The following is a 24632-nucleotide window of genomic DNA, read 5'->3' on the forward strand; positions in this document are numbered from 1 at the left end:
TGCTAACAAACATTCTCTCTGTAGTTGAGGTTCTTTGACTTACATGCTGCTAAATATGGTTTCTTATTACATACCTCCAACACCACACCTCTCACCACTGTACCCTCATCTACCCAAGGATCCCATCTCCCTTCCCTTTTAACCTCTTCACCCCAATTCAGTTGTGTAGTTTAGTTCTCCGGTTGTATTGTCTCTGGCCCTTTGTTGCTTCCTCGCTGTGTATCTTGAAGTCCCAGAGATAAGGGATCATTATGGATCTGTTCCTTTCCTCCCCACTGACCTCACTCAACGCAATCTCCTTTAGCTCCATAGTATAGCTGCAAATTGCATAGTTCTGCTCTTTTTTACAACTGCATAATATTCCACCATGTACAGACCACAACCTCACAATATGTGTTCATTTGTAATTGGGTGTGTGGGTTATTTCCATAGCTTGACTACTGTACTCAGTGCTGTGACCTCACAAAATTCTTTTCTCTTTTCAGAGTCCTAGAGGCCCAGCACCATGGCAGGTGAGAGAGGAGTGGGGGTAGGGCTGGCAGGAGCGGATATAGATCTTGGGATGCCACCTTGCCCCCACTTGTTTAAGTTTCATCTTTGGGGTTTGACTTGCTTTTCCAAAGGCACACTGCTCTCCCTATTTCCATGGACACCCCAATATCCCTCAGCCCCTTCTCAAGACTGTTCACACTGACAGATCAGTTCCTGGCACCAGAAGAAAACCCCAAAGAGATGCTCAGGGGCAGAAACTAACTGAGAACCTACTGTTTTCTGGAGATTTTGCTGTGGAGTGGGTGAGAGGTTTCTCCATTTTATGGAGGAGGGTGGCCAACTTTCTCTTTCACATTTTCTCCAGGGAAGCCTCTAGAGACAGCTTGCACCCCTGTGGTGAGTGCACCGCTGCCAGAGGAAGAGATGCCAGAAGGTGGCAGCCCCCCTGGCTTCCAGCAGAGACCTGTCAGCCTGGCTTTGCAGGAGGGTGAGTGGGGAGGGGAATGAAGTCCTGGCCCCATCCTATCTTTATGCAAGAGGTGGAGGGGCTCAGACACCAATCAGCCTAGTCACACAGGTAGGGGGTGCCTACCTGGGACCCTTAAAGAGAAAGGGCCCTGAGAGACAAAAGGGTCCAGAGAGTGAAGACATATTATAGCCTGTCACTTCAAGGATAGAGGGCTGCACTGGGGGCAGGTGAGGTCATGATGCCCCTATTCCTTTTCACCCCCTGTCTAGAAGCCACCCTGGCTAAGGGGCACCCAGCTACTGATATTCCTCCTGAGGCTTTGATACCACATGGCTCAAGGGGCCACTAAAGAAGTCCATTTGAGCAAAGTGACAGGGACACTGGAAAAGCCTCACAGACTGTACTGGTGGTCAATCTCTGCAGTGTCCTCCATGAGGACAGCAGCAGTGCTTGGAGGGGACCAAGGTCATGGCCTCGGGTCTTAGTATTCTTCTGGATCCAAGGCTTCTGGGCAGCTGGCGCTGCTGGAGGGTCTCAGCTGCTCCAGACTTTCATACCAAGTATGGTTTCGGAAAGGAGCTTCTGTGGTAGGAATCCTGAGTTGGAGAGCATCTTTGAGCCCCTGAATTTATTTCTCTCTATAGTTTCTCTGACCCCGAGTCCAAGACCCTTGACTCCTTCTCTGTCCATCAGACCCCCTGATCCCACCTTCTCACAAAGAAATGCCACCCATACTGCTCATCCTGCTTGCACCCCTTTCATCAGGGCCAGTCATAAGCACCCCTTTGCTGTTGAGCCCCAACTATGTGGTGTCCAAGCCTAACAAGGGTATTCCTCGAGGCCTGAGCATACTGATGTCCACCTGGCATTCCTGGATCCTGGAACCAAGGGGACAATGGCCTGGGGCCCTTCTAAGGACAGGAGAACAAAGTACTCAGCCCAGGGCCTTATGGCAAGCATGAGATACCAGGTCACACTCCAGTCTTGCAAGATAGGATTTTGAGGGGTTCACACCTGGTGGTGTTCAGAGCTGACTCCTGGCTCTAGCCTCAGGAAACATTCCTGGTGGTGCTTGGGGGAACAATATGGATTCTGGGGATTGAACCTGGATAAATTGTGTGCACAGCAAGTACTAAACCACTGTACTATCACTCTAGTCCCTCTTTTTCGAGTTTTTGTTTGTTTACTACACAGCTGTGCTCAGAGCTTACTACTTCTAGCTCTGAGCTCAGGGATTAATTCTAGTATGACTTGGGGTACCATATGGGGTCCTAGGGATCAAGCCTGGGTCAGCTACATTCAAAACAAGCATCCGACCTACTGTATTATGGCTCTATCCCCAGTAAGATTATTTTGTTTTGCTTGTAATCATGGTGCTTAAAGATTTTATATATTAAAAAAATGTAAAAAAGACAACCTGATCACACCCAAATAAAGATAATCCTTGGTTTTTCTGTAAAAAAAAAAAACAAACAGAAAATTTTCTTGTTTATTTTTTTTGGATCACACATAGTAATGCTCCAAAGCCACTGCCAAAAAGTGTTCCGGGCTTACTCCCAGCAGTGCCAGAGATCCTGTTCTGGCCTTCTACATGCAAATCTTGGGTCTGAGCTGCCTTCCTGACCCATCTCAACTAAGTTAGGAGCTCACTAGAGATACTCTGCCACCCTAACCAACCCCTCTGCATGCTTTACTCTGTGCAGGGAGAAATGCCACCTTTCGTGTTCAGGTTTGTGGGGACCCCATCCCTGAAGTGCACTGGGAGAACAGCCAAGGCCAGCTCAGCAATTCCAGCAAGTATCAGGTCTTGGAGGAGCCCGGCGACCGGGAGCACACACTGCAGGTGGGCCTCCTGGTTCCAGCCATGCTTGGCCACCAGTGTCCATCCCCGACCCTCTTCGATGGCCTTGGAAATCAGATGTCTGAGTGATAATCCCAGACAACACATTTTACTCCTTCCCTGGACCTCTTGGTCTTGGGAAGCACTGCACAACTCTGTAACTCTGTGCCTCAGTCTCCCCCCCCCACACACCTGTAATGGGCTCATGACAGATGTTCCCTACTCTCTGGGCAGATGTGAAGTATCTTGCCAGCCAGTGTATGCTGGTCAGCTCTAGAGGTTCTGTTGATAGTATCTACTTACAGGGGCACCCACTTTGTGCTTAGGCCTGTTTATGTGACCCACATAATGAGACTGAACCCTGAACATGTTCTCTCTGGGAAGGTAGTATTAGCCTCATCTTAGAAGAAAACTACGGTTCAGAGAGGTTACGTAATTTGCTAAGTATGCACAGGAGAGACTTTATTCAATCCCAGAATCTCTAAACACAAGTTTTCTTCTTTTTTTGTCACACTGTTTTATTGTCTCACATAATACTTGTCCATCCACCTCACTCCAAACCCCAGAGTTGTGTTTTTTTTGAAGTGTGTGTGTATGTGTGTGATTAAGGGTCTCTCTCTTTTGACCCACTCAGCTGTGCTCAGAGCTTTCTTGGCTCTACAGTTAGGGTTCACTCCTGGCTGTGTTCAGATGGGATGCAGGGAATCAAACCCAAGTCTGAAGCAAGCAAGGCAAGAAACTATCCACTGTACCATCTCTCTGGCCGTGCTTGTGTGTGTGTGTGTGTGTGTGTGTGTGTGTGTGTGTGTGTGTTCCTGATGAGGAGCATAGCTCAGGGAAGCCAGGAGTACACTTCCCTGTCCTTGCAGCCCTAATACTTACCATAAGGAAAGAGGTGGGGGTGTCGAGCCTACTGCTATGCCCTTGGCTCCCACAGATCCTCAAGTTGACGGGTGAGGACACGGATGTGTACCGCTGCAAGGCCATCAACAAGTGGGGTGAGGCCACGTGCTCCGCGAGGCTGACAGTCATTGAAGGTGGGGACCCTGGACTGCCTTGATCAGCCCTGGCTGTGCCTTGGGAGACACAGTAAATAAGAGGATCAGAGGCCTGATGGGGTTGAAGAAATGGGAGTGGGGGATGCTAATGGGGTCACTCTTAGCTAGGTAGGTTTTGGAATCTCAAAGTTTCTGGAGAAGAGACTTGCATACTGCTGAGATCCTCAACTTGCTTGTCCCTTGTCCTTCTTGCCAGACCATGGCTTTAGAGGAGAGATAGGGTGAGGGGTTACTCCCATTCTCTCAGGAAGCACATTGATGACCCTGCTTGTCTCCTCACTATCCCCTTTGTGTTCACTCCAGTTGGCTTCCGGAAGAATCGGAAGCGGCACAAGGAAGCCCAGGAAGGTAGGTGTCTCTCCTTGGAGGGCCTTTGGAGGATGGGGTTCTGCACCATAGAGCCCCGAAGAGATGGGCCACCCCCATCCCCTGGAAATTGGTTGTTGCAAATGTTTAGCTGTCAGGGGGCCGAAGAGATAGCACAGCAGGTGGGGTTCTTCCCTTGCACACAGCCAACGCAGGTTTGACACCCCACATGGTCTCCTGAGTACCACCAGCTCCAATTCTGGAGCACAGAGCCAAAAGTAGGTCCTGAGCACCATGGGTATGTTCCCCAACCCTCCTCCAAAAGTTCAACTGTCAGTTCTAGCCCAGGTTCTAACTTCCTCCCCTGCCATCCCTTACTTTTCCTTTGTTTTATTCACTCAGGTAGGCTCCTTTTCCACTTTTTCTACCTTTTTGGTTGTTGGTATTTTGGGGGCCATACCCAGCTCAAGGGTTACTCCTGACTGCACTCAGATATTACTCCCAATGACTCACATATAGTGCCAGGGATTGAACCTGGGTAAGCCACATGCAAAGCAAGTTCCCTACACACTGTACTGTCTCTTCAGTCCCCTCTCTGTCTTTTCTAGATCTCAGGAAGGAGCTGGTAGATTTCCGGAAGGTGCTAAGAAAGAGGTGAGTCTGGACTATTGGGGTGAGCAAATGAAGACCCAGCCCTCCTCTTCGCTCTCCTAAAGGGCAGATGGAGGCAGGGATGGGCTGAGCTGGGCCCTTTGGACTTAACTGCTTAGACACTCAGTGGCCTTAAGTGAATGGCTCCCACCCCAATCCTCTGATGGGGGTGCGCTCTCCTACTTGAACGTTTTTCATTCAAGTGCACTAAAGGATCTGATTGACTTCACTAAATTATTTGAGAATCCACCTGGAGAATGATGCGGCCTGGAAGTAAAATGTTAATCCCCAGAGCCATACCCAGAGATCCCCTTGGGAAGCCCCATCTCAAGACATCCCCATCCCAAGAACAACTCTTTGGGAAATGCACAGTTGACTGGAAGGATCAGTGTCTCTCCAGAAGCTGGGATTGAGGGAGAGGCCCACCCTGTCCACATGGGTTCCTTCCAACCTGGCCAGCAGTGAGGCCCAGATCCAGTTCTCTAACCTTTGACCTGCTAGCCCTGCTCCCCAGGGCCCCAACTCCAGTGCCCGAGAAAAAGCTGGACTCGGAGCAGGTGTGGCAGCTGCTGACCACAGCCGACAGGAAGGACTATGAGCAGATCTGCCGGAAGTACGGCATCGTGGACTTCCGGGGCCTCCTGCGCAAGCTGCAGCAGATGCGCCAGGAACGTGAGGACCGGATGGTGCAGGTATCCCGAGCTGCAGCCGCCCAGGCAGCCGGGGCAGCTAGGGTGCAGGGATGTGGTGCACAGTGGCCGGCTGGTCGTTATTTAAGTCCCTGGAACAAACAGCCCCATGAAGCAGGGATCTGCACAAGCCACATCCGGTCATTCCCCCCATTTGAAACTTTATTTAAACACCATGATTTAAAAGTTGTTCATAATAGAGTGAGTCATTTTAAGAATCAATATGTCAACACCAATCCCACTACCAATGTGACTTTCCCCCTACCAGTGTCCCAAGTTAATGCCCCCTTAGCAGGCACAACATAATTCGCTTTATATTGCTTGTTCCAGCCTACATCTCACAATAGCGTTAACGAAGTCATTGCCGAGAATTTGCTGAGCTGCTAGGTGCCAGCTGAGCCTTCTGTGTTATTGTTTTCTCTTGCTGAATAGTCTCTTAGTCTCTTTGCCACACTGTCTCCATCCTTGATATCACTGTTATCAGCCTCCTCATCACGGTGCTTTGGGCTCAGTCTAAGGCCTCAAGGGAGAGACATTCTCACCCACATTCTCACTCTCATTCTTGAGTCCTAGAAAGCCATTTTCTCATCCCCTCTGAACTTGTTTCCTTCATGTGATTCCCCTGTCCATAGGTCAGCTCCTTAACCCCATATTCTGGACCCCTAGCTTAAAAACACTGTTGTAAATGGAACAGGAAGTATTTTCCTGTGTTGAACTTAAGTATGCTGTAGTCCCATATATTTTTTCTTCCAGAAATGTGTTTTCTTCCAAAATAGTGTTTTACCAAGTTAAGGAGAGAAGGTTGCTCCATCTTGGTGTCTGGGCTTCCTCTCCTCCCAACTTTCTCTTTTGCCTTATCAGATTATTTCCAGTAGACCCCAAGGTACCCAGCATTGGACTTTGTATGTGGTGGGTGCTCAGATACCTTGATGGACAGACAGGTGCAGGGCAGACCCACCACATTGCCAGGGCACTGGGAATTCTTCCTGGTTGTTTGTTTGTTTGTTTTGTTTTGGAGCCACCCTTGTAGGTGCTCGGGGATTACTCCTGACTTTGCACTCAGGAATCATTCCTGGTGGGCTCAGGGGACCATACAGGATAACTGATCAAACCCCGCTTCCTGCTTTTCCTAACCTTGCCCTTCTCTCTTCTCTTGAAGTTCTCCCCCCGACTTATTGGGCTTATAGACTCCCACTGCTGAAGGGACAGAGGTGTGCTCAGTTAGGGCTGAGGCCTGCCACCTCTGTTGATCCCCAAGCCAATACTCATCTTGTTGCTTCCCTAGTATGTCAACATTGTTTCCAACCTGAGGCACCTCAAGGTCAGCAAGGACGGAGTGGCCACTTTTTCCCTGGAGCTGGATCTCAAGGATCCCGAGAGCAAGGTTTACCTGTATAAGGTGAGGCTGGTGGGCTGCGGTGGGAAGAGCTGTAGCTGCATGACTCTCTGAGCGGGACAGTGGGGGGGCTCCCCGTGTAATCTGTGCAATGAGCCAGGTCATTTTGCAGACACCTGAGCCATTTGGGACAGTGACTGAAAGGAGATTTCTGTACAGTGTCCACCATCCCCCACCCCCCATCTGTCTAGCCTCACTGCAGGGTCTTGGCACATTCCAGACAGACAGACCCATAGTCCACCACCAGGTGGGGACTAGACTGGTGTGTGACTGTGTACAGAGCTGGATCTTGTCCTGCGACCCAACTCTGTACCACTGCTTTCAGGCTCTGTAACCTGAGGTTCAACTGCTTGGTGCCTTGATTTACCCCTTAAAAAGTAAGAGTGTTGTCAGGCCTGTCTCATGGGGATGGGGATAAGGAGGTCTCCCTGCTGGCTCCTACTCCTCTGTCCTTCTCCAGGTCCCTGTTATTTTATTCTGGCTCTGCCCTCTGGATAGAGTGGCCCTGCTCTAGCCCATACATGAGGATTGGTCTCTCACTCACAGAGCAATGCTCCTGGACACACTAAGGAGCATCGTGTACCCCAAGTCATCCTGCTCACCTGAGCCTTGTAGTTCCAGTATTTGTTTAGGTTGCTGATTGTTTGTGTTTCCTCACAGTTTGTTTTTGTCTCAGGGTGTGACCCTGGGTTTTATTTATGACTGTGTTTTTGATTCCTAAAACAGTGCCTGGCACACTGTGGGCCACTAGGATTTTATGAGTGGCAATAACCACTGTTGAGAAAGTGGTGTACATCTAGGTTCTTGGGCTTTGAAGAGCCTTGGAGAGATCTGATCAAACTTTTTTTTTTTTTTAATTGCAGAGGCACTCTGGCAGTGCTCAGGGATTACTCCCAGCTCTGTCTCAGGGGTTCATCCCTGCCACTGCTGAGGTTAAGGAGGGGAATGCAGCTTTGGTTTACAACTCTGCCTCCTGCATGTGTAAAGGAAAAGTTTCCCCTGGGTTTGCAAACTGCCCTGATTACCTACCCCCCTTCACAATTCTGGGAACTTAAGTTTCCCCTGAGTTTCCTGACTGCCCTGATTACTCACCCCCCTTCACAATTGTGGGAACTTGTAGACCCAGTTATAGTTTAACTTTCTTTCTGTTCCTACATGGTTTTAACCCGGTCATGTTAACCCTGTAAGCTTGCACCTGCACCTTGCAAAAATGTGATTGAGCAAATGCCAGATGTCATGTACTTCCTAAAGCAAATCAATCTACTGTACCTTTCTATTGTTTGAATTCCTATATACAGCTTGTAAGCTCATGGCTCAGGGCTGGCAGTTTCTAGCTTATGCTGGATTCTAGCATAGCCCCTGCATATGCTTAAAATAAACCCCCTGCTTTTGCATGAAACTGTGGTCTTGGTGTCTTTGAACGGCGCATCATTCTCCTGGACTTAACACATGCAAAGCTTGCATTTAGCCCTTTGAGCAATCAAATGTGTGTTCTGGGGTCCCAGGACCACGGGTGTTGACCCCATTATCCCTGCAGGGCTCTAGGTGGCCAGCCCATCAATTCCGGCCTCTCATACTTAGTCTCAGTTGCCCTCGTCCTGACACTTGTGGATTATTTAGTCTGAGATAGCGCCAAGTGCATTCCGAGGGCCTTGGCTGCCTTCTCTCATCTGAGACCTGGCTTTGTCCCCACACCAGCAACTTGGTGGTTCCAGCACTGTGGGGCCTAGTGTAGTGAGAGAAAACCACTGTGTGACCAGTGTGGGGCTGGAATGGGCTGAGCCCTGGGTTCCTCTTCCTAATCCACACCAGGATGGAGAGATGGTTCCCTACGGCTTTGACAACCAAACCAAGCACTGCCTGCGTCGTCTGGGGAAGCGCTACCACTTCCAGATCCGGGACCTGAAGCCCGAGGATGCCGGCATCTACCAGGTCAAAGTGGAGGACGCTGGGGTCTTCTCCACACAGCTGGAAGCTTCCGGTGAGCTGGGTGCTCTGCACACGCTTGCAGGTGCGGGTGGGGTCAGGTGGGTGCTGTGTCTGGAAAGCCTGGTTCAGAGGTACAGGGACCCCTGAAATGGAGGCCAACATTGGGAGTATCTATGCACTGACCTTCTTTAGCCCCAGCACCTCTCCCTTCTCGGGTGTTCCACCTATCTCACTGCTTCGAGGATCCCCCTTCACACACTGCCTGCACCCACCTTGAAACTCCCCATCTGTAGAGTGGGGCCTTGTGCTCTGCCCATTCCCATAGGGAGCTGGAGCATATCACCCCATTCCCATGGTCCTTGGCAATTGGAGGGACATGTGGGGAGGGATAGAGGCCAAGCAGGGTCACATGAGTGCAAGCCCTTCCTGAAGCCCAGGTCTATGTCACCAGGAGCAGAGCCTTTTGGGGGGCCTGGGTCAAGACACTGCACTAAAGCTTCTGGGTGTGTAAGAAGTGGAGTACCTTCTGGGAGCTCTTTCTCAGAAGTGTAATTGGTGTCTGGAGTCCTAGCACTGGGTACAGTGGGGTCTTTTATGTGCCCACTTTGCCCTAATATCAGTTTGGGGACTAAGAAAGATAATTCTAAGGGCCAGGTTTGTAGGCTGGAGTGAAGATTCTGTGGGAGCCCTGAGTTAGTTCAGTCTAAAAATGTGTCCCTGTCACCCCAGCAATAAAAGGTCTGCACAGGGCTGTGTATCTCCAGGAGTGCTGGGAGCTTCCCAAGAATAATAGAGTCCTAGAGCTGGAAAGAGGGAGCCTCCCTCACTGTCTCAATTTGGCTTTGGCATAGTTTTGGGGTCTGACATTTGGGCATGGGTGACCCCAGGTTGCTGGAGAGAACCTGGATTTCAGAGCGGCTGCCCTCTTCCTACTTTGATACCCTCTTCCTACTTTGGTGCAGCCATCCCCCCAAGAGTGGAGGTCCCGTTGGCTGAGGCCCGCTGCCCAGAGGAGGGTGATGCCCACTTCCAATGCTCCCTCTCCAGTCCTTACCCCGACGCTGTCTGGCACTTCCAGCACCGGCCACTGCGGCCCAGCAACAAGTACCAAGTGTCTGTGTCCCCCGACGGGCTGACCCACCAGCTGATTGTGCGGGGCGCCCATCCCTGCGACATGGGTCTCTACTCACTGCTCGCTGGGCAGCAGTCCTCCAGTGCCTGGCTGGTGGTTGGGGGTGAGTAGTCCCTTCCAGCTTCTCTCTGACCCTCAGCACCTGCATGGGGTGGGTGGGCATTGAGCAACTGTCTTCTGAACCCCCTGGGAGTAGAGGGAGTCTCCTTTGTCCCCTATAGCCCAGCCCCATTTGTCCCCTGGGGGTACTGCTGAGGTCCAGCATGGCCTGAGGCACTGGACAGAGCCTGGATGGGGACAGGTTCACTGAGCCACATCCAAGAAGGTCTTGACCTCTCCCCAGAGCTTGGGGATTAGTCAAGAATTAGTCATGAAAAGTAGTTGATTTCTCAGCAGGGCACTTGGGCTCATGTGTTGCCCCCTGCACCAGGGTTGGGGAAGGGCAATGGGCTATCTCTTGGGTGACCGTCTCTGCAGAGATGTACACTCTCACCCTCTCTCCTCTCTCTAGGGGGGTGCCTTCTCCCCAAAGCTGGGAAGGGTGAAGGCCTTCTGACTACAGGTGTGGGCCACGAGCTGCTGGTGCATGGAGTCCAAGACCCAGAAGCTGAAGATTCCAGGCACATGGGTGGCAAAGAGGGGGGACCCCAAGAGCAGCATTTCTTGAGAGGCTCCCTTGAGGGGGTGGGGCAAGCTTCTGGGGTCCAGCCCTTGGTGAGCCCTGATGTGGGTGATCCTGGGGGCCCTACCTGTTCTCATAGAGGAGGCAAGCTTGCCCAGGGCCTTCTGGAAGAAGAGGGGGAAAGTGAGGTTCCCAGAGAGAGAAGCTGGAAACCTGGTCTGTGGTGGGAGGACCAAGACTTGAAGCCAGAGCCCATAGATGATGGACAGCAAAATTCTAGCAGACCCAGGGAGGAGTTTCTGGATGGGACTTTAGCAGGAGGCTGGGAGGCTACAGAAGGAGAGGACTCCAAAGAGGAACCCTGGGGTACTCACTGGGGAGCTAGGGAGGGAATGGAGGCCCAGTCTAGCCCCAGGGTGTCTTGGTCAGGTGGGGAAGTGACAAAGGAGAATTGGCAGAGGGACAGGGGAAATGCTTTGTGCAGGGAGGAGGGGAGCAGGAGAGTAAGGCCAGCACATGGGGGTGATGGGCCAGTCAAGGGGAACCCCAAGGAGAGCAGGGGGGCAGGAGGTCCTGGAGCAAGAGTTCTGGATCCCCAGGCGGGTGTGAGCCCTGGATCCTGGGGCACTGCTGGAGGGAGGGAAGCTGAGCTTGGGGGACCCCAGGGTTACTGGGGAACATGGGGGTGTCAAGGACAGACTGCTGTGGGCAGGAGCCCTGAGGAGCCCAGGAGGGTCCTCCCTGAAAGTGAGGAGCAGAGGACCTCAGTGGAAGAGTTGCTGCAGAGGGCAGATGTGGGAGACCTGGAGGTGTCTGAAATTGGGGGGAGGGTCTACAGAGCCAGCGCGATGGGCCTAGGAGATCCAGGGGGCTGGGAAAGAAGTAAACAGGATCTCCAAGGGAGGAGGACCCAGGATGCATTGCACACTGGAGAGATTGTGGAGAGTTCCAGAAGCCTCAGGGGTTCCCAGGGCTGTGACATTGGCCAGATGGGAGCAGGGGACCTTGCCAGCCTGGAGCCTGAGGGTGTTTCCCACTGGCCTGGGTCTGGTGGAGGGGAAGAGTCTAATGGAGAGGAAGGGGATACAGGTGCCTATCAGATAGGGGGGCAGATGAGGCCTGGTCACAAGGTGGGTATCGGGGGTGCTCAGGGGCTTGGGGGGACCCTACGAGATATGGGTGGTTCTGGCTCTGCACCTTATTTATGGGCTGGGACATGGTGCACTAGAGTCGATGTGGGATGTGAGGCCTACTCAGAAGGCCATATGGGGCTGGAATCTGGCTATGGGGGTAGCTTCAGGGAAGGCAGGGGAGCAGATCCTGAACTTGGGGCTGGTTTTGCCCATGGCTCAGGGGTGTCAGAAGCAAAGGTGTTAAGCCAGGGTGCTGGTGGGAGCATTGCCTCTGGGGCAGCTGAGGGGACAGAGCACAGTGGGGGCTCCAGGCCAGGCCCAGGGGAGCTTGCTGAAAGGTTTGGGAACAGAGGGGGCTATGGGCCTATAGGGGGTGGGATTAGGGAAGCTGCTGGTCTTAAGAACCCAGGAGGCCCCAGAGGAGGACCCTGGGATGAATCTGGGGTGCAATTAGGGATCAGAGGTGACCCCAAAGGTCAGGGAGATACTGATTGCCAGGAAAGGCACTATCCCCCTGGTGCCCTAGACAGTCCTGAGGCAGTGGGGCCTTCGGGCAGAAGGGTCCTTGGGGCCTCAGCAGCTCCGAGGGTTCCTGGGGGAACCTGTTCTCAGAGTCTGACTGGAGGTTCAGGGGCTCCAGGATCCTTTGAAGGAGGCCGTGAAGATGGTTCTAGGGAGTCAGGAACCAAGGAGCTCCAACCTCTGAGGACTGGGGCCAAGGCAAGGGGTGAAGATGGGTGCCTGGAGGTAAGCCCCAGTGAGCCCAGAGCAGGAAGTGGGTGTCAGGACGGTGTCAGGGGACTGGAGGTGGACTTGGCTTTCGCTGAGAGTCTGCCTAGGGCTGCCTGGATGCTGGGGCCTCAGGGTCAGTCAGAATTGGGAGGGCCTGGGCCAGAGAGGGGTGAAGCAAGCTACAGGGGAGAGTCAAGTGAATTAAGGCCTGGGGAGAGAGGAAAGATGGGTGATGGAGGCCCCAGGGATGGTTTGGTGTGCCTGGGGAGAACAGGGTCAGGGGGTGAGGGAGATCCCAGGGACAGTTTTGGGGAATCTAGGGAAACAGGGTCAGAGGGTGAGGGAGGCCTCAGGGGTGGTTGGGGAGGCCTTGGAGAAACAGGATTGGGGGGTGAGGGAGGCCCCAGGAATGGTTTGGGAAGCCCTGGGGGAATAGGATTGGGGGATAAGGGAGGCCCCAGGGATGGCTTGGGAGGCCCTGGTGGAATAGGATTGGGGGGTAAGGGAGGCCCCAGGGATGGCTTGGGAGGCCCCAAGGGAACAGGGTTGGGGGTTGAGGGTGGACCCAAGGGTGGTTTGGGGGGCCCTGGGAAAACAGGATCAAGGCATGGGGGACACCCCAGGGATTATTTGGGGGGCCCTGGAGAAATAAGATTGGGTAAGAGTGAACCCAAGGGTGGTTTGGGGAGCCTGGGGGGAACAGGGTTGGGGAGTGAGGAAGACCCCAGGAATGATTTGGGAGGCCCTGGGAGAACAGGGTTTGGGGGTAAGGGAGGTCCCAGGGATGGTTTGGGAGGCCCCAAGGGAACAAGGTTGGGGGTTGAGGGTGGACCCATGAGTGGTTTGGGGGACCCCGAGGAAACAGGGTCAAGGGATGAGGGAGACCCCATGGATTGTTTGGGGGGCTCTGGGGAAATAGGATTGGGTAAGGGTGAACCCAAGGGTGGTTTTGGGGGGCCTGGGAAAGCAGGATTAGGGGGTAAGGGAGATCCCAGGGATGGTTTGGGAGGCCCCAAGGGGACAGGGATGGGGGTTGAAGGTGGACACAAGGGTGGCTCGGGGGGCCCTGAGGGAACAGGGTCGAGGGATGGCAGAGGCCCCACAGATTTTTTGGGGGGCTCTGGGGAAACAGGATTGGGTAAGGGTGGACACAAGGGTGGCTTGGGGGGCCCTGAGGGAACAGGGTCGAGGGATGGCAGAGGCCCCACAGATTTTTGGGGGGGCTCTGGGGAAACAGGATTGGGTAAGGGTGGACACAAGGGTGGCTTGGGGAACCCTGAGGGAACAGGGTCAAAGAATGGGGGAGGCCCCACAGATTATTTAGGTGGCTCTAAAGAAACAGAATTGGGTAAGAGTGGACTCAAGGGTGGTTTGGGGGGCCCTCAGGGAACAGGATTGGGGGGTGAGGGCTGCTCCAGGGATGGTTTGGGAGGCCCTGGAGGAACAGGGTTGGGGGTTGAGGGTGGACCCAAGAATGGTTTGGGGAACCTTGAGGGAACAGGATTAGAGGGTGAGGGAGGTCCCAGGGATGGTGTGGGAGGCCCTGGGGGAACAGGGTTTGGTTATGGGGGAGGCCCCAGGGATGGTTTGGGGGGCCATCAGGGAACAGAATTGGGGGATGAGAGAGGCTCTAGGGATGGTGTGGGAGGCCCTGGGGGAACAGGGTTGGGAGTTTTGGGTGACCCCAAGGGTGGTTTGGGGGGTCCTGAGGGAACAGGATTGGGGGGTGAAAGAGGCCCCAGGGATAGTTTGGGAGGCCCTAAAATAGGATTGAGGGTTGAGGGTGGACCTAAGGGTGGTTTGGGGGGCCCTGAAGGAACAGGGTTGGGGGGTGAAGCTGGCCCAAGGGATGGTTTGGGAGGCCCTGAGGGAACAGGATTTGGGGGTGAGAGAGGTCCCAGAGATGGTTTAGGAGGCCCTGGGGGAACAGGATTGGGGGATAAAGCAGGTTTGGGAGCCCCTGAGGGAACAGGGTTGGGGGATAAAGCAGGCCCAAGGGATAGTTTGGGAGACCCTGGGGGAACAGGATTGGGGGATGTGGGAGGCCCCAAGGGTGGTTTAGGGGTTCCTGGGGGAACAGAATTGGGAGGCAAGAGAGGACCCAGGGATGGCTTGGGGGGATCTGGGGAAACAGGATTGGGGGGTGAGGTGGGTTTTAAAGGATGCATAGGGGACTCTTGGGACATGGGTCCCCAGGGGAATGTAGGCTGCAGACAGGGCCTTGGGAGTTTTGGGGTACTAAACTCTTTGGATGCAATGGGAACTGTGGGACATGCAGCAGGGTCTGGGGCAGGTCCCAAGGGACCTGCTGGGGGTACCAGATGCAAAGGCGCTTCTGAGATTGGCAGGGGAGGGGGACTGGGGATTGAGACTGGGGGTACCCCTGTGGACGGCACCTGGAACTCAGGGGTGCTGGGAGCTCCTGGGGGTCCATGGCCTCTTACAGATAGACACAGGCAGGACTCCCAGGGTGGTGCTGGGCGCTCTGGCCCCTTGGGGGTTGCTGAGGCACTGGGGGCTATTGGCTGGTTGGAGGAACCAGGTGTCAGAGCAGGACATATAGATGCTGGAGTCCCAGCGACCCCCAGGGACAAGGCATCTCCCGGCAGGCAAGGCAAGTCTGCCGTCCAAGCAGGGAGCACAGGGACTTCAGGCAGGGGTGCTGTGGAGGGAGAGCCATGGGAAGGGACGGTCCAGGCTCCTGGATGTGTGGGCAGTGTCTGGGGAGAAGGTCAGGGGGCAGCAGATGGGGAGGGTGTTGTGGCGCAGGAAAGCAGGTCTGCGGGGCCAGGCAGACACATGGTCAGGGAAAGGGACGAAGCCAGGCTTGCGCCTGCTGGAGGGAGGGGACTAAGCCTGACTCAGGGGGACCAAGCTGGGGCTCTAGTTCCAGATTCCCATGCTCTAAGGTCTCTGCAGGAGGAAGAGGCTCTTCTTGGAGAGCTGGAGGCCCCTGAAGGTCTGGGACCATGCTCAGACCAAAAGGCAGATGGGGATGGAGCCCCCCAACTCTTGTCCAGCAGTGGCCCTATAGAAGACTTAGGGATATGGAATGGAGAGAAGAATGCATCTCCAAAACCAGGACACTCAGGATCTCAAGGATCCCAGAAGGTCACAGCTGGCCTTTTTAGTGAGGAAGATTCAGGGGGCATCCAGGGCATGGACTCTGGGTCAGGTGATGGAGAGGGCCGAGGTAGAGGACACCCAGGGAAGCAGGCTGAGAAAGACAAAACCCAAGGCCCAGGATCCCTCAAGGCGGGTGCAGGATGGGGTGCAAGGGAGCCCAGAGGCTCCAGTCAGAGGCAAGGCCTTCTTGGGAATGGGTCCCAAACACAGCCAGGAACAGCAAGGAATGGAGGTACAGGGGAGATGAGACATGCAGGATGGTTAACCCAAAAAGAGGGTAGAGGGTTCCTGGATGAGGCTCAGGGTAAAGATGGGGCCCTTCTGCATCATTTCGGTGGCTGGAGAGAAGGCCAAGAAAGCATATGGGGTGTCCATAGTGAGCGTAGAGAGGCCCCCCAGACTCAAGGGCCCACACCTGAGCCTGGCACTAGCGACTTCTACAAGAAGACCCAAGGTATGTGCTGGCATCGGGCCACAGCACCCTGCACTCTGGCTCTTCTGACCCACGATGCAGTAGGGTACAGTCTGGGGTATGAACAGTATCAGGCCTCCCCTATGTCCAAAGCACAAAAGTCACTGGATTCACATCTTATTTTGGGGGGAATTGGGTTTTGGGGTCACACCTGGCAGTGCTCAGGGGTTACTCCTGTCTCTGCTCAGAAGTCACTCCTGGCAGGCTCAGGGGACCATGGGATGCTGGAGATTGGACCCAAGCCCATCCTGAGTCAGCCACGTGCAAGGCAAATGCCCTACCATTGTGCTATTACTCCAGCCCTTGGATTTACTTCTTGTGGATTACCTTGAACTGTGGATCCATGTGATTTCTGGGCCTCCTCATTTGCCCTGCACCCCAACTCTTCTGGGTCAGCTGGGACCATAAAATGGGGTATGATTTCGCTAGCCTGGCTGAGCCCAGGTGAGCATAGGCCTGACCCTGGGGACCACAGCCCTGTCTCTATTTCTCCAGGGCCTCCCTTCTCCCAGGGCCTCCCTGCTCTGACGGTGGCACAGGACAAGGCTATGGGTCTGTACTGCCCCCTCATCCAAGACCAAGGACCCTCCACCTGCTGGAAGAAGGGAGTCAAGGTCTAGCCCCATGGCTCTATTTGTGCTGGGGGGGGGGGCTTCACCAATGACAGTCATGCTTCAGGTCACCAAGGCAGCATCCGGGAACTCTGAGCAGCCAACTCAGGGTTGGCATTAGAGCAAAGTGGGAGGTGAAAAATGGCATCAGACATGGGGCTCAGCCTCCTGGTGCATCCTTCTCAGTGTCCACCTGCTGTGAGCCCCTCATGCCCCCCCCCCAGTCCCAAGTCTGTCCTCGAGCTGACTGAGAAGAGGCCTTCACGGGAGCCAACAACAACCTGGGCACTGCAGATCCTGGCTTCAGAGCCTCTCACCCACATGAGACCTTGGTCTAAAAGGGGCCCTGAAGGTGCCACCAGCTTTGGAGAGGACAGGGTGAGGGGAGTTTGCACACCCCAAGGTCCCTCAGTGACTGGAGGTCAGAGGGTGGCATGACCTGGGTCTTGTATCTCCTGTCCAGCTTGGTACCCAGGATAGAATCACCTGGAAGCAAGAGGGCCATGTGCGGGGCAACGGTGCAGGGAGACGCAGTTTTGCAGCCAGAGACCAGCAGAGCTCCACCTCTGTGGGCAGCGCAGGTTAGTCCTGGTCCTGTCTTGCCTTTGGGGAGAGACAAAGCCCTAGGGAAGCCTAATCCTGCCCCTGCACCACACCCACAAACTTTCTGTCTGTCCTTGGGGGGTGGACAGAAGTCTTAGTTTTGTTTTGTTTTGTTTTTTGGTAATTTTTGAATTTAGAAAAGACTGTTAGCAGTCTAGCCAGATAGATAAGATAAGGCACTTGCTTTTGCTGTGGCTGCAGCAGCTGAGACCCTGGTATGTCTACAAGACACTGCTAGGGGAGCTCCTGAGCACAGAGCCAGAACTGTGCTCTGTGAGTCTGGAGGTTCAGAGGTTGCTGTGCCATCTTGCATGCTGCAAGCTCCAGACCCCTCCTCTGCACTGTGTCCCCACAATCACCTGCTGGCCCCCAGCTCTGCAGTCTGAACTAGCACTGAACTGTGTGGCCTGGTTGGCAGAGTATTTCTGAAAGTGGCCCCAGATCCTCTGAGCACTGCTGGGGAGGCCCCTCAATTTTAAAAGTGTTTTATTTCATTTCATTTCTTTTTTTTTTGTTTTGTTTTGTTTTTGTTTTTGTTTTTGTTTTTGTTTTTGGGTCACACCTGGCAGTGGCATTCAGGAATTACTCCTGGCTCTTCACTCAGAAGTCACTCCTGGCAGGCTCAGGGGACCATATGGGATGCCGGCATTTGAACTGGGGTCCGTCCTGTATTGGCCGCATGCAAGGCAAATGCCTTACCACTGTGCTATCACTCCAGCCCTTGAATTTTTTTGTTGTTGTTGTTACTAAGGGAATGTGGGCTTGCTGCACTGTGTATGCTTTAGGGATACAGGTTTACACCACTATAAATGTAGGCTTCCACCACGCCCACCCCTGAAGCCCTGGGGGCTCTAGAGGGTGGTCTACACTTTTCTCTCTTGGTCCTTTTCCCAATGCCCCTCATATGATTCCCCGTTCCAGCTCCAGGTACCCCTGAAGTGAGAGAGACCCCACGAGAACCACAGTTGCCCACCCAAGGCTGCTTCCCTGTCCGGGCTGCTTGGAGGAAGGATGAGGCTGGAGGCAGCAGCAGCCAGTGGGGCCTGGTAACCCCAAGGGCAGGCTCTGTTTGGCCACGCCTCCCCCACATTGGCTGGAAGAACAGTGACCTGCAACGAGTGACCAGGAGGAGCAAGGGCAGTTCAATGCAGTCCTGGCTCACTCTGCCCATTCCAGGTGTCCCTCCAGGTTGGAAAGGGGGAGGTTTTTATGGATCTGAGCCAGGATCCTTCTAGGAGGGTCTGATAGTGCAACTGGTTGGCAAATGTGTTAGGGCACCTGAGGTGGTAGAGCAATCTGGCCCTGAGCATTGAGAGCAGATAGGAGAATGCAGCCTGAGGACTCGGTGGTCAGAGTCGGAGGATGTGGGGCTGGCTCCATTCCTTGGGGGTCATGGGTGGAGGGGTACTTTTGTATATGTCCAGGGTCCACCTCACAGTAAGCACAAATGGAAAATCCAGTCCGCCTACCGCACGACTCTCTTCCATCTCATCTCCATGGGACACACGCCACACTTGTGTGCCCCTATCCAAGTCCCCTGCTGATGTAAAATGTGCTGATTCTACCTCCAGAGGTGGTCCTGAGCTGTTGGGAACCCTCTCTGGTAAAAAGGGGCAGGCAGGCAAAGGTGGGTGAGCCACTGCCCATAGCTCGCCAAGCAGATGAACTGAATCAGCTAGAAGAGAACTTGATGGTGGTTTAGTTGTTCCAGTGACAGCTGAGTTTCATCCTATTCAGGGAGTATGTGAGGCACAGGGATGAATAAGGAGCCAGACCCAAGCCCGGGGATCTTTGCAAATGACTCAATCCCTTTTGTTTCACTGCCACTGTTTCTTACTTGAAAGGGACCATGAAGCACGAGATGAGCAGAGTCCCGTGTATCCCCCCTACCTTTCTTGGCTCATTCACTACTTAGCATAGCCTATTTTCCCCGGAAATATGTGAGCAATGCATAATGTCAGTTCTCATCCCTCCAGAATCTCAACCCTCAATCCTGCAGAATCTCACCCATTATCTCTAAAGGAGTTCAGCCCTCAACCCTGCAATTTTCAGCTCTCACCCCTCTAAAATCTCAGTTTTCACTTTGCAGGAACTTGGGTCTCACCTCTGCAGAATCTCAGCCCTCCTGTAGAATCTCAGGCCTTACTCTGCAGAATCTCAGCCCTCACTCCTAAAAGCTCAGTCCTCAGCCCTGCAGAATCTTAGCCCTTAACCCTTGAAGGAGCTCACCCTCAACCTTGCAGAATCTCAGCCATTATCCATGCAGGAGCTCAGCCCTCACCCAGCAGAATCTCAGCCTTTACTCTGCAGAAACTCAGTTCTCATCCCTCACCCCTGCATCTCTCACTTCATCCTACTGGACTAGGATCTGCATTGTCCACAAAATCACTAGGTGGTCTGAATACATGAACGTAGAAATGCAGAGCAGACCTGTGCTTCTCAAACTTCATTGCTATTTAGAAGCATCTTGGGTACCTGTTGTTGTTTTGGGTTTGGAGCCACACTTAGAAGTGCTGAAGGACCATATGGTACCAAGACCAGACCAGAGGCTCCAGCATGTGAAGCATATGCCTCAATCTTTAAACCATCCCCTGCTCTCAGGGGGCTTTTAAAAAGGTGGGTGCCCTTCTTGGTAACAATCAAACTAAGTCAGATTGGGGTATGAGTGTGTGGATCTCAGCAACGGCTGAGAAATGAAAAAAAAATTTCACACCTGTCACCTTCTGGTGAGACCCCAATAAAATTAGATGAAACAAAGGCTGAGGCCCAAAGGTTGGACTAGAAGATTTGAGCTCAGGAGTAGCTGCAACACAGGCTTAGAGTCTGTATTATCACAAAGCCTAAGAAATGATTAACTGAAACATTCAATTTCAGTAATTATGAAAGGAGAGCTAGGGACAAGGAAGTGGCAGGCGATGGATGAGGACAAGGACAGGGAGGCTGCCTGGAGGAGCTGACATTGGTGTATGGTTTTGAACCAGGGTCAAGATTAGAATTGGTCCCAGATAGGCAATTCTGAAGAGTTTGGAAACTTCCAGAGTCCTAGAGGGAAACTAATGAGTGTCCATATGAGAGACCTCTTTCAGGAGCAGACAGTGCCATTCCTGCCACTAGTGAGGTCCCAGACACATAACACACCGGGGTACCCCAAGCTGGCCTGATGTCCAGGGTGGGCACCAAGCACAGATGGCTCGAGCCAGTTGAACCAGTGCCCTATGGGTGTGATGCATCTTCTGCACAGCCTAGGGGCATCCTTCTGAGGAACTATTTCCTCTGGGTGTCAACAGTAATCAGAATGTAGGACACGTTCATTAATGTGCATGCTGGCTCTGTAACTGAGGAGCCTGCACTGATATCTTCCTGAGAGTTTTCTTTCCACTGAATGAAGTCAAATTTGCTGAGTGCCTCTTAAGCACTGGTCGGGCTCTGGGTGAGGCAGACCCGTGCAGCAGTGGTTTCTAACCTCATTCATAACTGCTAAGACAAGGTTAATGCTTGAATGCTCCAGTCATTGTTAGGGTTGAACTGATTAAAGTTCAGAGCTTGGTCAGAGCTGGAGATTGGACCAGGTATGCTAGGTCCAGGTGGTGTTTTCTCTTTTTACTTCATGGTCTAACAAACCCCAGTTGTCACCCCAAAGATGGGTCATCTTTTATGGGGGCTGATTTAATTCCTAGAGACACAGATCCCAGTTGTCTTGAAACAATATGGGAGGCGACAACAAGCACAGTGGTTCCAGAGTCCAGAACCTGGATCCCACCTCATTACCACATCTGAGCAGCCCAAATGCTGCCTTCTCTTCTCTCCTTACCCCGGTTTCTACCTCTCTCAGCTTCCACCCACCCCTGTTCACATCCCTCCCTTCCCAGCCTGGCTTTAGTTCCTGTGGGCCTCACACCCTGCCCCATCAGGGAGCCCCACAGATGAGTGATGGCCACTCTGTGACTTCTAGCTGGCCCCAAGCGCCTTGTGAGCTCCTGCAGCCGAGACTCAATGACTGTCAGCGCTGGGGACACGTGTGTGCCTGTCTTCTCTGAAGTGAGTATATCTATCTCATGGGGTCTCAAAGGGGACCCCAGCAGGGCTAAGGGAACCATACTCAGCCTGCTTCTTTCTTCACTGCTCATTCTCAGTTCCCTGGGGTCTGTGCTGGAATCCAGGGGATCCAGCCCTCTCGCTGGCCCGTCTGGCCTGCATATCCCTCTGTGGCAGACTCCAGTATTGACTATGCCTCTTGGAAGAGACACCTAGCCTTTCTTAACGGAGACTCTGGAGCAGACCCATTGGAGCCAGGAGTATATTTCAGGCCTGCACATGATCTTTTTATTCAGGAATGTGGCCAGCATATCTTTGCTATATCTTGGCAGCCTTGGTTCAACCTTGGATGCCATCACTCACTAGTATTGGATGTTGGACCAATAACTGAGTCTCTCAGGTCCCCATTTCCTCTTGTTAGATAGAAATAACAACAGAAGATTTCCTGGAGGGCCACAGCCTGAGGTGCTCAGGGGCCATACATGGCAATGCTCAGGAGCCATGGCTGGCAATGCTCAGGGGCCACACTTGGCAGTGCTCTGATACCATAAGTGTTGTTGGGGATTAAACTAGTATCAGGGCTACAGCCATTATTTGCTATGCAAATGTTTTAACCCTTGTGCTATCTCTCTGACCTGTGACAGAACCAAAGGTTTATTGCTAGGACTCAGGACTACTGACCTGGGCCCTGATGGTGATCCCTGAAGGCATAGCCCATGTCACCATGAACTCACCCTCTCCTGGTGGGAAGTTCTGAGCTGGATCCCAGTCCAGCTCCAAATCTAGGGCCATTAGACCTTATAACCAGCCATGACGAGGGTGAGGAAATTTAGAGGACACTGAGGGTTTGTCAATTCCAGATTTCCACAGATTATTCCCTTCTCAGATGCTCAAACCAACCTTGGGGGCCATGAGGGATGTGAGCACCTCAAATCTGATGCCCTTTGCCAGGTACTGGGGAAGCTGGCAATGAAGGCATCAGGCATCTGTCCTGGCCTCCTTACCAGCAACAGTCATCCTTGTTTTAGCTAGAACCCATAAATATCACCTGGACTATTGGGGTCCAAAGTTCCTGTAGAACTTTGCTTAGGGATCAGCCACCTATGTGGTCATTAGTCAGTACTCCCCCTCCCCCCATTTCTGGGATTCATCCCAGTCTGTGACTTCAGATATGATTATGTCTAACTACGGTTCTTGCTCCAAACCTTATGACAGAGCCAGAGAAAGTTCCAGGGGTAACGTGCTGGTCTTGTTTCCTGTTGATCTGGTTTGATCCCCAACACTGAATAGGTTCTTTAGAGTTCTGAGCCCAGAACCAAGAGAAAGGCCTGAGCATCTCCAGATATGGCTCAAAAAACTTAAAACAAAACCAACCAAAAACTAAAAGAAAACCAAGTAAATAAACACACTGACCACAGACGCTCATATATATTGCAGGGAATGGAACCTCGGGTGTCTCCCTGTGTGCGACATTAAGGCTGCCAAACCCTCTCCTTCAGTGCCCTGCTGGGTCCTTCCCTGCCACACCCCAGGCCACCTCCTCTCATGCTATGCTAGGACCACTTACCCCCAAAAGGCTCCTCTTTGGGGGCCAGAGACCCTGCTTCCAGGCTTTTTCCCTTCAAAGCCCCTTCACACTTCCTCCTTCGGTTTCTCAGGTGGCCCCAGTGACCCAGCTGAAGGATGGCTTATCCTTGTCTCGAAGAGTCACGGTCAGACCCTCGGGCAGTGCCCACTACCATCTGCAGCTTAGCGGCCCACAGGGTTGGGATGCTGCCTCACCCTCCCTTCTCAGGGCTGCAGGTGAGTAGGCTGGGTCAGGTCCTTGCGAGGACTGGAGGTTGAGACCATATTATCTTTTCAGTGCTTTCAGAGAAAGGCAAAGCACCTGGGAGAAGTGGGGGCAAATAGAACCTTTCAGGGTCTGAGGCCACCAATCACAGCCCCACCCTATGCCCACTGATCCTTCAGGTTATTTTGGGGCCCACACAGCAGTGATCAGGGCTAACTCCTGGCTCTGCATTCAGGGATCATTCCTGGGGCTCAGGGGACCATATACTGTGCAGTGGATGAACCCAGGTTGGCTGCATGCAAGGACACACTATTTCTCAGGCCCAAATAATATTTTTCTGGAGCAGAGGTGGGGGGGACCACACCCAGCTCAGGGGCTATTTCTGTTTTGTGCTCAAGAGACTATATTTGGTGCTGAGGATTTGAAGCAGGGTCAGTTGCCTTAACCCTGGTACTATTTCTCCAGCGCCATGATGATTTTGGGTCTGAGAGAAACAGTCCCCACTGTGGTGGTTTTCTAAGAACAGTAGAGGGTGGTCTGTTGTATCACAGCAATGAAGGCTGCCCTTTTCCACATAGACTTCCAGCCCACCCCATCCTGGAGAAGCTTCTGGAACAAAGGAAAGACACTCAGCTAGCATGCACTATGGCAGTGGTCGGCAACCTGCGGCTCGCGAGCCATATGTGGCTCTTTACACTTTTAATTTGGCTCTTCTGTGTGCCGGGCGGCCACTCCAGGAGTCAGGACTCTGCTCCTAGCCTCTATCAGTGCACGCCCTGTATGGCTCGCAAAATAAATTTCAATCGTGGTTTTGGCGAGATTTGACTCAGTTGAAAAAAAGGTTGCCGACCACTGCACTATGGGGCCCTCTGCCTATGTATGACACCTGCCACTTTCCATACAAAGCAAAGCAGCTGAGATAAACCTTTGGGGAGAGGTTTTCTTCCCTCCAAGGTTCCTGTAGAACTTTGCTTAGGGGTCAGCCACCTATGTGGCAACCTTAGGACATGGGTGCCCAGGAAAGGACACAGTGAAATCCTCAGTATGGCTTTTTCTGTGCTCTGCAGCCTGTCCGCGGCCACCCGGACCCATCCGCCTGCTGGAGAAGGTGGCAGGCACAGTTACTGCTGAGTGGACTCCCTCCCCAGATGAGCTGGGGGAGCCCCAGCTGTACTACACTGTCTTTATGCGCTCCTCAGCAAGTGGGCCCTGGCGCCAGGTGGCCGATCGCATCCACACTACCCGCTTCACCCTGCCAGGGGTGCGTCCTGGGCACCAGTACCACTTCCGGGTGGTGGCACAGAACGATGTGGGAACCAGCCCACCCTCTGACACTTGTCAGCCCTGGTGCCTTCCCCGGCAGCATCGAGGTGAGTGGGAATTGTGGTGGGGGGGGTGGTGGAATGGGGCTCTGACAGAGAAGGTAGAGCATCCTTGGTTCAGCCAGCAGCTGCCCATTCTCAAACCCGCCCAAATGTTCTGATGCTGTCCATCTGGCATTTTCTGCCCCAGAACACTGAGAGCTGCATGGTCACACATGCCTT

General features: G+C 53.3%; 1 protein-coding gene across 1 annotated transcript in view; it reads left to right on the plus strand.

Moving 5' to 3' along the window:
• The first annotated feature begins 505 nt into the window (after nucleotides 1-505).
• Nucleotides 506-24632, plus strand: part of IGFN1 (immunoglobulin like and fibronectin type III domain containing 1) — a 72117-nt gene continuing 47990 nt past the window's right edge. The window contains exons 1-20 of the mRNA XM_049770789.1: nucleotides 506-512; nucleotides 857-979; nucleotides 2665-2804; nucleotides 3739-3838; nucleotides 4163-4207; nucleotides 4774-4819; nucleotides 5331-5508; nucleotides 6791-6904; nucleotides 8714-8882; nucleotides 9793-10065; nucleotides 10474-10767; nucleotides 11119-11673; nucleotides 13555-13692; nucleotides 14266-14502; nucleotides 16543-16603; nucleotides 16883-17036; nucleotides 17122-17239; nucleotides 21214-21299; nucleotides 22955-23099; nucleotides 24156-24458. Coding sequence (XP_049626746.1) covers nucleotides 506-512; nucleotides 857-979; nucleotides 2665-2804; nucleotides 3739-3838; nucleotides 4163-4207; nucleotides 4774-4819; nucleotides 5331-5508; nucleotides 6791-6904; nucleotides 8714-8882; nucleotides 9793-10065; nucleotides 10474-10767; nucleotides 11119-11673; nucleotides 13555-13692; nucleotides 14266-14502; nucleotides 16543-16603; nucleotides 16883-17036; nucleotides 17122-17239; nucleotides 21214-21299; nucleotides 22955-23099; nucleotides 24156-24458 — 3286 coding nt within the window. The remainder of the gene's footprint in view (nucleotides 513-856; nucleotides 980-2664; nucleotides 2805-3738; nucleotides 3839-4162; nucleotides 4208-4773; nucleotides 4820-5330; nucleotides 5509-6790; nucleotides 6905-8713; nucleotides 8883-9792; nucleotides 10066-10473; nucleotides 10768-11118; nucleotides 11674-13554; nucleotides 13693-14265; nucleotides 14503-16542; nucleotides 16604-16882; nucleotides 17037-17121; nucleotides 17240-21213; nucleotides 21300-22954; nucleotides 23100-24155; nucleotides 24459-24632) is intronic.

The sequence above is a fragment of the Suncus etruscus genome, chromosome 3, assembly GCF_024139225.1.
Source record: "Suncus etruscus isolate mSunEtr1 chromosome 3, mSunEtr1.pri.cur, whole genome shotgun sequence".
NCBI classification, from domain to species: Eukaryota; Metazoa; Chordata; class Mammalia; order Eulipotyphla; family Soricidae; genus Suncus; species Suncus etruscus.